Raw genomic sequence first — 12,990 nt, 5'->3', positions numbered from 1 at the left:
CTAAAAGCACCAGAATTCCAACAAGATCCAGAGGCCTTTAAATGTAAAGCACTTAATTATTCTGCCTAACTTTTGGCAATTAAGAAATACAACACAGATGTACACAAAGTTCTGATGTTAATATGCACATTTGACAATTACTATCCAAGCATTTTCATGTCCAAATATTACATAAAAGTAAAACAAAGCACACTTTTATTGCTGCCACTGAACAGCACAAAGTTAAAACTTTTTTTTTTTTTGATGGTGCCCATAAAAACCCCAGGAAAAAGGGATTCTGAGACTATAATTTGCACTTAGGTGCTTTAAATCACAGTCAAGCAGACAGAACATTAAGAACAGTATGGTTTTTATTTTCTACAGTGGTTTTATTGACAAGCTTATTTTCTTGTAAAGTTTGAAAATCTAACACTACCTGTCCACATAGAAGGGGAAACAAAACTTGGTCAAAGTCTGTAGAACTTCCTGTGGAGAGAAAGAGAGATAATTTATACATCTAATGGGACCAATAAATCTAATATTAACCACATCACACAATTTCACAACTTTGCCCTGAAGAAAGAAGAGACAGATGAAGAAATATGGGCTTTATCAATTACATGGAAGGAGTACCAGGCAGTCAATCATGTGAAATAATAAACATGATCAAACTTCATTAAAAATGAAAAATTAATCAAGATTCACACATGGGCAGGCAGCAGGAGCCATCCAGCAATTCTCCAAAGGGTAGGAGGAGGTTGGGTTGTTGAGTGTTAACACCTCTCCGGGGACACTCTCTACCCTGACCATATGGATCATAGTGAATAACACCAAACCACATGGGCTTGGCCTGGCAGGACCACTTCTGCTGGCACAGCTTTTGCCTGTTACCTAGGAACAGAGGTCTGGGGGATTAGAGAATACTTCCTAACATCAGCAAGATAAATAACAAAAGATAAAGCCAATAGGTCTCATAGCAGGAATGTTTAACATTGCCTACTGCTATTAGAAAGAAAATCTGAGCGTTAAAAGACCAATTAAAATAATGTGTATTAGAATAAATACAAATTGTTTCATGTACAAACCATTTTCTAAAAGTTGCAAAGCAGCACCACACACAGAGAAACTTTGAAATATAACCTCTGTATGATCTCAAATAAAGAGCACGTATGTAAAAACCAAACACATGATCGATGTTTTTAATTAATAAATCATTTTCAACTTTAAATAAATACAGGCATTAAAGAGGCAAAAATACGCAAGTACCAAAATAGTTGTGTGCAGAGACAGAAGTAATCTGCTTACCTTGTATCATTCTATAATATTCAAATTTTGAATTCTGCAATACAAAATTCACCATAAGGGTCAACCCAGCTTGTAGACCTTTACTACCAGTTATTGTCCATTCACCTGCACAATGAAATTTCTCAGGGCCCAAAACAAAATATATTTCTACTCTCAACTGAAAGAAAATCACCCTGACTAAATGACAAACCTGATAAATCCAATGCTTTTCTGGCCAATAGTAATAAATTATCACCAATAACTAAATTGATGCTTCTCGCTTCATTTATTTCCAAAACCAATGCCATCATTCAGCAAATAAACTACATCAATCTAATAACCTATTCAATGAAGCAGAAAACATATTGACTCCCTTGCAAGAGCATGTTCCTCCTACATAATTCAAGCAAGCACATCCCATCCTTAGCAATGGTTTCAGGCTCAACTGCTCCTAGACTCTTCTTTGGAGGTTTCTTGACAACTAAAATGTGGCAAGTTCTTAAGATTTCAGGCAGAAACAGATAAGGAAACTTTGACTTCTTGACAGTTTATTGATAGATTATTTAACAACCTTCTGTTTTTAAAGAACAAGAAAGAATCTATTGAAGAATGGCATGTAAAGCAACGAGCTGTCCTCCTTTCAAATTTAGCAGGAAACTTGCAAAGCAACTATACAGGTTCCAGAGCAAACTCTGCAGGAATATGTATTTTGATACAAAACAAAGCCTTGATAGTAAAGACCTCATTAACATGATTGGGTTCATCCTTGTGCAGCCTCACTGACTTCCACTAGAATCAACAGCCTCCTGCACAGCACCAATTGCTTCTGCACAAAAAGTACACAAATTTCAATTATTCCATGCTTCTCCTTTACCCATTACTGAAATCTTAAACCATAAAATAGGAAAAAAAAAAAAAAAACACAGCAGAATTTTAAAAATTATAACTACAGGAAAGTAAGAAATGCCTATATTTTTATTGGCCTTATCAATCCACATTCTCCTCAAAGTACCAGCACTTTTCTGTTTGTTAAGATGCAAAGTAGCCACTACATGCAGTTCTGAAAAAAAAACCACAGTGTTGGAAAGTCATCAGTCACCTCGAGGTAGGACAACAAATCCTCTTCATTATTTTGATGATGATTTTAATAATTACTATAACTACGAGTAAAAACACTTGAGATAAAACATGTTACCATTTCATCAGCATCATGTTATTGTAGGATAATAAAATACATTATTCAGAACTTACTCTGCAATTGTTTCTTAATATTTGTGGCTTCCTAAACACAGAAAATTAAATTCTCTTTTCAACGGGGAATATATTGAATTTATACCACTATACAAAGCCTTGCATTTCAACAAAAGGCTTTGCAGTGATATTATTATGTAGCTTTTATGTTATTGGGCATATTTTGCCTCTTGTTATATACCATTATCTATCTGTCTTGTTTTACAGCTGAAAAACTGAGACTAATACAGGTTGATCAGACTTATTTCTAAATTTTAACTATTAAAATAAATCACATACAGAATTAGGTTTTAATTAGCAAAACTGCTGATCTTTTGCATGTAAGAAATACAATTACTGGATACCAATTCAATTGTTGCTCAAGTTGCAAGCTCATTACTATAAAAATGTATTTTTTTAAATTTAAGTACTGCTCAGTTTGAAAGATTAGCACTGCCTACACAGAATCCAACTTCCTACAAGTTGTCGTGAGCTGGGTGGCTACTCATGTCCTAGAAAAATCATTCCCTCTTTAAGATCCCAAACAACAACAAAAAAATATCAAAATAAAAGCTAGAACCCCTCCATGCAGCATCTTATAATCCCTTTTGTTTTTACCTGACATGAAGGATAGCAGTAGTATCACTAGAGTGTTTTTTTATTTTATTCCCCTAGGCCTATATTCTTTAAGAAAAACCTACAAAAATGTCACTAAAACAACCCCCCTAAAAAGAAAACCAAAAACCAAGCAGAGAACAACAACAAAAAACCAGCCAGGGCTCGCAGCTGATAAGCGTAAATTGCCCAGGAGCTGAAACCCTTCTCTCCAGGGTATCCCTTGCCAGTTTTCTGGATCAATCCCCAAGTTTATATTTTCACAAATCTTTTTACATGCAGTTTGATTTTTAACATTTTAATGAGCAAAAAGTGCATCTATAGCAGGCAGTCACCACAGTTAAAGTGCAGGGCATGAACCGTGTCCCCGGAGGGACGGAGCCCAGCCGTGTCACCGGCGGCTGGAGGACATCCACCACCTGGTTCCGGGTCCCAGGGTTCCGACGCTTTTCATAATCAAAACACTGCTGACATTATAAACCCCACATGGGTTTTCTAAAATCCTTCCCAATCAATAAAGCCAGCACATAACTTATCGGAGACAACACAGAGCTCATTGATTAAGTTTGGTTTCAGTAGCAAAGTTTTCAAAATAAATGAGCCAGGAAGAGAGCGCTCAGCCCTTTGTGTCACACAGCAATTTATGAAGGTGAGGCAGTCTCTGAAACGATTTCTTCTCCCCTCCCTCCCCCCACTGATACACTTTAAAAGCGTATGGAAAGCAAGGTTGTTAAATACACTCCTGGCTTATGCGCTGAATTATCTCTATATTGAGGAAATAGTACAGAAAGCTCAACATTGCTGAAAAAAAATGTTTTGTGTATTTGCTTGTGAATTTAATATGCAAGCTTTATTTTAAATCTGACTCTTAAACCTTTCACTGTTTCCACCTTCAAGTCTAAGGAAGAACTTCGGAGCCTCTTGAATATCCAGGGCTGTTTTACCACTGCTGTCCCAACGAGCAGCAGCACCAACCACCGCGAGCAGCAGCACCAGCCAAGTGCAACTGCTAAAACCAAACGCAAAGCGATGGCCCAATGCAAGGACAGCAGGCTGGCAACACCTCTGCCCTTAGAAAGATGCCTGACACAGCAGAGAGAGTCAAAGCGAACAAGAAGGCTGGGTAGAGGTTGCAGTGAAACAAAATTAAACACAAGCAGAGATCCCTGAGAAAATATTAATGATTAAGGCAAGACACTCAAATATTGATGCGAGTCAGAGCAGGGAAACAACACACCACAGGAAACACCAGGTTGGGGATCTGTATTTGGAAAACCTACTGGGGAACCTGAGGAAAAACATGGCAAAGTTGAAAAGGCTATCCAGAACCCAGAGAAGAGGTTTAGCTGAGGCAATGTCACAGAAAAACAGCCTTCCAGAAGCACGTGCATTTTCACAGGGCAATTCAAACCCTGCCAGAGGATGGAGCATTGCAAAGACGATGGGGTTTTGCATGGAGAGACAACTCAGTGAGGAAAAAGCTGCCAGAAGTTGAACACCAAACAGAGAAGGGAGGAAATACAAAGAGTCCTCATCTTATGCAGCCAGAAATACTGTCCCTGTCCAAGGAACCAGCAGAAAGGCATCCTCTTTGCACGGATGCCACCAAGAGGGCCCAGAACACATCCGACCACTGCGGGACAGAGACGACCCCGAGGGCTGGAGGGAGCCCTGGTGGGTTTTGTGACACCTATTTCAATGGGTAATTAGAGAACAAAGCAACTGAGTTTCAGAAACTCAAAGCTGCCATGAAGTGAAAGTAGGTACTAACAGAGAAACTGACCTTAAATGTTTTGTGTATTCATTATTTCTGCTCAGAAACATCACCAAATCCGAACACAGCCCAAGTGTTAGTACAGCCCAGAAGTGGATGTTATGTGAAGCAAAATATTCCCCGTTTGTTTTGAAATTTGGGCTGGACTTTAATCTACCTTAATACCACAAATTGGTTGACTGCTTTTATATTTTAATTTATTTGCAAAATTTTAAGCTAACACTTATTTAAATCATCCACTGCAATAGAACAACAGGATTAAGAATTGGAAAGAGTTGCCAGTGCACCCAAATAACCAGCATAAAGCTAGCAACAATGCTACTTAAAACCCAAGAACAGTGAAAGAGAAAGTACAGAACAATCTAGAACCCCATAAATCCTGTTACCTATGAGCTAGTCAGAAATTCAATTCAGTTCCCTAGGAAAGGGAACATCCTTACACACTTCAATAATAAGCACCTCAGTAACAAGTTCTGCTATTACTTTAAACAACATTTTACAAAGCAACTACCTACAATGAACAGGAAAAGGTAGTCACATATCATAATTTTATTTAAAGAATATAAGTGTAAGAAGGCAATGCTGGTCACTAACGAAGACAGCTATGAGTAACCATCAGAGATCAATAAATCTTGTGTTTTAAGATTTAAAGCTCAATTTCCATTTATTGGTAGTATTGGCTTATGTTATCTTACATTAGATTTTCCTGAAGTTATCATTACAGACTCTCATCAATTAACAAATGCCATCTAATTATGTACTTAAAATTCAGAAGCATTCCAATTCAAACAGCTTATAAAAATTAATTCTCAAATTAAAAGAAGTGCACGGAGAGGCTGGTGTCACACGGCCACACCAAAATGCTGAGGTTTTTGCATGATTACAAAGTACAGGAAGCAAAGGAAAATAAACTTAAAAGCATAACTTCTCTAGATTTTAAAGATTTTTTTTTCTTTTAAAGCAGAGCTGATACGACAGACATTCTTTATAAATAAATAAATAAAATCTTGTCTGTGAAACATTTGTATCAAATTTCATCTGGAATGCATTTTAGCATGGAAGTATTTTATATCTCATAGCAGTATTGAACAGTATTAGATTTTACGACAGTCAAAATATTGTAAGAATAAATTTTAATCAGTTCTCTAAACAGCCCTTCTACACCCGATAACCAGGTGCATAATTTGCTTAGCAATATTAATTTAAATTGCCTTAATTTAGTTTTATCTTGACTTTTGTAATGCTACTTGTATCCCAACACAACTAGAAGCAAATAGATGAACTGGTCCTGTAGTGTTCTAGGAATTCACTACCTCATTTTGAGCAACTACAAAGCTTGAATTAGATGAGTTTTTTTCCTACAGAAGTTGCTTCTTCCTGTATGGAGGCCAGGGGCAGAAGGGTACCCCGTATGAAATGCTATCATTTCACTCAAGGTGACCACTTGTCCTCAGGAAAATGCTATTCTTTAAAAATAAAACAAACCAAAAAAAAATGCTTGTAGACACAATCACTGTAAGAGTATCAGCATGAAATAAATAAGATTTCCTAAGCATATTGAGGCCTGCTATCATTTAAATATTTTAAACATACAAAATATGTGCACAGATGGGCAACTTTTCTACTTGCATTACTAAAAACATATTTCATGATAAAGCTGAAAATCCCTGAATTTTTTAAACCTAATTGTGACTCTGTTTCTTAGAATTCACACCCCAAGGCCAAAGCTTTCCTGCCACCAGTCCTTCAAATCTGATTTGGACATTACACGGGAGGAGGCTCCAAGCCTCCCTGAGGTCTCGCTCCTTTTACAACACACGCAAAGCCAGCAGATAATGGGCCTACGCTGAATTCACCGCTCCACACAGCTCCTCCTGGGACACAGGCCTAGCAGATGTGATAAAAACTGTGGCAGAGAAGTAGCTCTAGTTTTTGTCTTAATGACAACTTCAACCTCTCAACTAACAGAACAAAAGAACAAAACGACTATTACTCTTTTTTTTTGCTATAAAAAAGCTGAAAGTAAAGCTGAACTAAATATTTAAGCAGTCCTGCAAAGAGATCTCCTCACTAAGTGCCTTTAAAATCCCTCCAATGAATTTCAGATTTAGTTTTCCTCTAAGACAAATGGATACTAGCTAACATTGAAAAAAAATCTACAGCTGTTGTGGCAAGAATCATTGTTGCAGTCTTAAATCACAACGAACTGAAAAATTATATAAACAAGCATAAAAATCAAGTCCAATTACATGCATAAACATTGATCTATTGGTGCAGATAAGAAATGTTAATATCGGAAAGCTAGAATAGTAATTGGATTGAATTTATTTTAAACATATAGCGATTAAAGATGAGGAATATTTTCATTTCAACATTTAGAAAAGATTAGGTGTGAAAAGATAATTGCATAGTACTCGTACTGTAAGCCAATTGCCCAGGTATATCACATCAAAACCACAGCTTTAAATATATACATTGGTTAGCATTTGTTAAATATTATAATTCTGGCTTAAGATGACTGGCCCTTTTAGGCATCGCCTCAAATGCTCTATTCAGCTCCCACTGCATACCCACTTAATCAGCAATCATTGTTCTCTGAGGCAGGACTTTGTTGTCAAGACAAGCACTGAAACCTTTAAAAAATTTCAGAACTGGCATAAGAAAAAAGTGATCTTTGTCAAACAAGAACAAATTTATGCAAATCTTTTATAAACATTCACAAACATTTATTTAGCTTTTGAAATGTTGGCCTCATTTGAGAGCATGAAAATGAGGGGGAAGTAGGAAGATGCAAAGGACAGCTTAGAGGCTGGCACACTACATAAATATTCAGAAGGAAGATTATAGGATTCATGTTAGGCTGTCTTAGGTTTCTCCAAAGTCCACATAGAATACCAAAGAACAAAACTAACGAGAAGTAGAGCAGATGTTAGACAATGCAGCAGCCCTCTTTTCCACACTCACTTGGCTATACTTCGATGCTTTCATTTTTTCTTTCAATATGGTTAGGTCATTCAAGGATTCTCCTATAGACTCTGTATTGTGGCTACAGAGCTATAAGCTGGACCTCTGTCAGCTTTCCAAAAGTTTGCAATGAAAAGGCATTATGCAAATTCCACCTCTCTTACTCTTTCAGGAAAAAAGCCTCCAGTATGCAGTCATTGGAGTATTGGAAGTCCCAGCCTTCATTTCTGTATGGTTGTGTTTGCCTTAGGGCCATGCTGCTTGTTTTGACAGTGGATCCCCCTAGATAGTTGGGATTAGTCGAGCTTGTTTAGATAAACTTGAAATCAAGGCCTTCTCTAGGTAGACAGCTAGATGTAGCTACTGAGTTTCCAGCTGCCTTCTTCTTTCATCCCAAAACAACTGCAGATTCACAGCAGAGATCACAGCCACAGGCTATGTCACATACATAAGTACAAAATTAAAGGCTGCTAAAAGAAGCCTTTGTAAGTCTTAGTGCTAAAATAAGGAATCTGTACTGCGCAGTTTAAACAAATTATTCAAGGAGCACCAATAAAGGTCTGCAACGGAGAGTTAACAAGGTGTGTTCACAAAAGAAATACCCTGTTTACATAAAATGGGCTAGATCATGATTTTTAATCATTTCTGCTTCATTCACTGTCCAATCTTTTTAAAAATAAATGCAAGTAAAAATGCTTAACCAGTATCTGCTAGACTGTCTGGAAGTGAGCTCTGTTTATCAAATACAACCTTTAGGATCATAGAAAACCATTATGAAAGTATTATTCCAATCAGATTTTTATTCGTATCCATGAGAAGAATGGGCCAATTTGATCTCTATTATAAGCAGATATCGCAAAGCATTAGAACTCATCCACACAAACATAGTACATTAAAAGAGAAGGGGCAGAACTCCAAACCCAAATTAAAAACTAAAAGCAAATCCCACCTATGTAACCACTTCACACCTTTGTAAATCTGCATTGTACTTTAGCCCCAACAGGAGATTCATTTTCCAGTAGTGCAGGAAAAACAGTTTTGACTTTTAAAGACTGTAATCTGTTGTAGCTGGGTGAAAGATTTCACATACACTTCTGCAGCACCCAGGCACAACAGGAAGGAAGCTAAGTTAACAGAAAAATTAATTGTGATGATGTTTTAAACAACCAAGCAGCTAAAAGAAAAAAAAAAAAAAAAGACAAATTAAAAAAAAATAATTAAAAAGAAATTTAAAAAGACAAATACAAAGAAAAAAATAGTTCAATGAATTGTAAATATTAAAAATCAACTCCTGTCCTTGGTTAAAGAAAAAAGATCTGAAGAAACTCATGATATTGAAAGCAAACAGTCCAATTAAAGACAACGGCAGAATTCTATGGTTAAGAAACCAAGGTAAGAATTTGCCATCAACAACTTCTTCACCTTTGTGAAGAGGAGGACTTCAGCACCACTTTTCTCCCACCTGCATCATTACAGAAATTCTACCATCTTTCACTGCAAAATTAAGTCACTTCACTGACAATATTTTTTACAGAAATTCAAAGTATTAAAAAGCATAAGAGAATAACACCAGGCTCCAATTTCTTCCTTCACTGATTACCAAAGAAAATGGCTGAGTGCATACCGAATTCAGTTTGTTAATTCCAGAAATTCATCATAAATTCAATAATAAATTCTCCATTATCGCCATTCTTTTGAGAAAATAAACTCCAGATTAAGAATTCTAACCAACAACTGAGCAAAATACATAATTCCTGAGAAGCAATGAGAAAAAGTTTTATAGTGGCATTGTATTTAAAGAAAATGGAAAAACACTCTTAGAACAGTCTTCAAAAAAATTAAATATGACTGCTAAGAAAAATGCTACAGATATACCAGCACAGTGCCATCAAACACCATAGACTGATGCAATTCCATGGATTTGCCAGCTCACAAATGTCTTCCATCTGCGATGACCAAGATCTTCCTCAATGCTGGAGAGAAGAACATGTAGCTCTGTAGGTGCTTTAAAGCTAGTCACTAATGGAGTTAATTATCGACTGTGTTAGCAGGTGTTAGCTACTTTTTGCTGGTGAGGAAACATATCAAAACTGAATGACTATCCCAAAGGGGGCAACAGTTGACCAATTTTTAAAATTCAGGAGATCTCATTTCTCAGGCTTATATTCACGTCATACCTCTGATAATTCTCTAAAGGAGAAGGAAGGAGAAAATGATGATATACCATGAGGACACCGGTGCCTCCAGGGACAAAAAAATCTTTTCTAACATTATACTTTCAAGAAATGAGATTCAGTCAGCGAACACCTTAGATAACCGAACATTGTGAGAGGATACAGTATTTCAAATTTACTAATATTTTCACAGCTTTCAGATTTCCAAACATGAGAATATGCTAGATGAAATACTGAACCAAAACCTGAAAGCTATAAAAATGTTTTTATCTGTGGAAAGCGGTTTTCGCATGGGAGAGGGCTGAGGGAGGAGACAACAGATACATAAAAAGATGGTAAAATGTGTATGTGGAAATTAAGTTTTCCAAGTAAAAAGCTAAGAACTTTGGACTTCCCTGTGTCAACAGAGACTAGTTTCCAACTTTTCTTTATAATATGCTACCAGTTCTAAGCCGCTATGCAGACATGTGTGAAAATTTGAGCATGTGAACAGCAATTAATCTCATCTATCAATCACCAACAAACCCTTTCTTTCAGGCTATCTTCCCATCATTCCTCCAGGAAGAAGAAAGAACAAAGAATAATACATGCAAAATAATTTGGGAAATTCAATTAACATATCACACAGTCTAAATACTTTGTACTGTACATTTATGAAATTATTCTGACATACTAGAAAGAACAGCAAGCATGCCAATACAGGCCTCATGTTGATGGCTCTGAAAAATGGCAGCATCGGGAAATTATGTTAAAATCTCAGAATTCCAGTTACACACTCTTACACACTAGTTCTCTTTCACAGCTAGAACAGCAAAGTATTAAAAAGATATATCCCTTCCAGAACACGTATTCTATTATTTTTCTACATTAGAGTAACTGGGAACTGAGTACACGTGGCATTTAGCACCCTTACTTTCACTAGCACTCCCGCACGGGTTCTGCACTATGTGTTCTGTGGGGCACCCCATCCCTACAGCCCCCAAACTTTCAGGCCTGCACACAGGCCTGAAAGCCGTGCAGAAGACCACAACTGAATACTTGGTGTTACTGAAGAAGCAAATCACCTGCTGACTTCTTTAGGAAACAACATTTTATACTAAAATTCTTTCTTCAGAAAAGAAATAGGCAGATGATGTGATCTTAGAGCTCAGCGTTGTAGGGGGAGCCAATAAAAAGTCATGCCTAGACATTGGCTTGCACCACCACTCAACCCAAACTCTAGGAAGTCCATCTGCTGTCAACAATAAATCACAGAAATCTGCTTCCACCTCAGAAATCAACAAACCCCATGTGACAGCAGTCTCCTAGAATTCCCTTTCACAGCCTCCGCACCTGGCTACAAGAATTCAAGATGATCCATTTAAATAACAAAGCACAAGCTGTTTTGTGTGTTTTGATGTTCTTTTACGTGCCACAGAATGCTCTGCAAATAAAAATTGTACTTTTATTTTCCGCTTGCTTTTTGTCTTTACAACACCATCAGCGAAGCTTTAGCTTCACTTTTTTATGCATTTATACACTGGGGTATGGGTAGACAAGTTGCAAGAGCAAGAATCCAAAGAACAATTCCCTCCTCCACATACACAGGAAACTTTACAGCATTAATGACTACTTTTGGAGCTACAAAACAAAGGCTCTCCTTACTTCATTAAACAAGAGGCTGAATAGTACAGCTACAATGAAGTAGCAATAGAAAACATTAAGGAAGAGAAAGTGCTGCAAGACAAAGCAGTAACAATGCCTGGTGAGTAGTTCTTAAAAATAAACTTAGCCATCAGCTATTCAGATCTTTAAGCTAGAGAACTAACTCATCCCACTGAACTCCTGATTTAAAAGCGGTCTCTTATCAACTGAGGTGTTGTTCAACTACACCACGACAGTTAATATAGACGGGGCATATCTGAGATGAATTCCTAACCCTAACCTTGACCACTCCACTTACCTGCTGGTGTTTATTTTGATCTTGTTTCTACATTCTGCTGTTTGCAAAGGGCACCATTTCCCACTATTGCTGTGCATGCAACAACCACCATAACAAGGCCGACCTAGTGTACTAACACGAGCTGACAATTTTAATATGCCTATATTGACCCTATTATTAGAAGCTTGAATTTATTCTTATTTTAACAAAACAAAGATACTTTCTACATATTACTAAGATTAAAACAACATTTTAAAAATTGTTTCTATACTAATCTATAGCACCAGCAGAGAACCGTGTAGTTTCAGAAGATTGAAACAAGAAAAAATTCTAAATTATTTTGATAATGTCCAGGTTAAACCAAAGTAGAATATTATTTCATAAGCATTTCCCATTTTAAAGAATCCCATCTTTACTTGATGTGAATATTTTATAGTTTTATCAATAAATTTAAACATAAGTGATAATGATTACTCACTTTATGCCTGATCCCACAACCTTTACTCACACGAGTAGCCCCACAGGATTTTAATATGACTACCTCAACGAATAAGGGTTGTCAGGACAGGTTTTAAATTATTCATATATTCACAGATTTTTAAGGCCAGAAGGGACCATTATGATCATCTAGTCTGACCCCTTGTATAACAAAGGCCAGGCGATTGTATCCAGTAATATTTGCACTCAACTGAATAATTTGTGCTGAAATCAAATTGTGTTTACTGAACTTTGAATATTGATTCAAATTTTATATGAAAGAAAACTGAAATTGCTTAGAAAGGGGCTTGAGTTACTTTTCCCCAAATTTCTATTCTCACTTCTGGCCCCTGGCTTTCCCACGCAGACTTTGGAGTCCAGCACTATCTCAGGTACTCTGGGTTCCTTCAAAAGATAAAACAGCAACGGATTGTGATTTGTTTTCTCTACTTTCACCACTGCTACCCTGCCCCATGATTTCTGAAATACAGACATCAGAACAGGAAAAACAAACCACTGATGTTCTCAGTGATACAGCAAATGAGGAAAACCGCTCAAGTCTTTCAAAGACA

At 36.8% G+C, this 12,990-nt stretch overlaps 1 protein-coding gene across 11 annotated transcripts in view; it reads right to left on the bottom strand.

Annotated features, from left to right (window-relative positions):
* Nucleotides 1-12,990, bottom strand: part of DENND1A (DENN domain containing 1A) — a 190,621-nt gene that overhangs the window by 138,355 nt on the left and 39,276 nt on the right. For all 11 annotated transcript variants that reach the window (XM_084493738.1, XM_084493743.1, XM_084493741.1 and 8 more), the window contains one exon: nt 416-465. In XM_084493738.1, the coding sequence (XP_084349864.1) occupies nt 416-465 (50 nt within the window). The remainder of the gene's footprint in view (nt 1-415; nt 466-12,990) is intronic.

Source organism: Aythya ferina (genome assembly GCF_964211825.1).
Source record: "Aythya ferina genome assembly, chromosome: 20".
NCBI lineage: Eukaryota > Metazoa > Chordata > Aves > Anseriformes > Anatidae > Aythya > Aythya ferina.
Note: the sequence above shows the minus strand (reverse complement) of the source record. Positions and strands in the feature narration are given on the sequence as shown.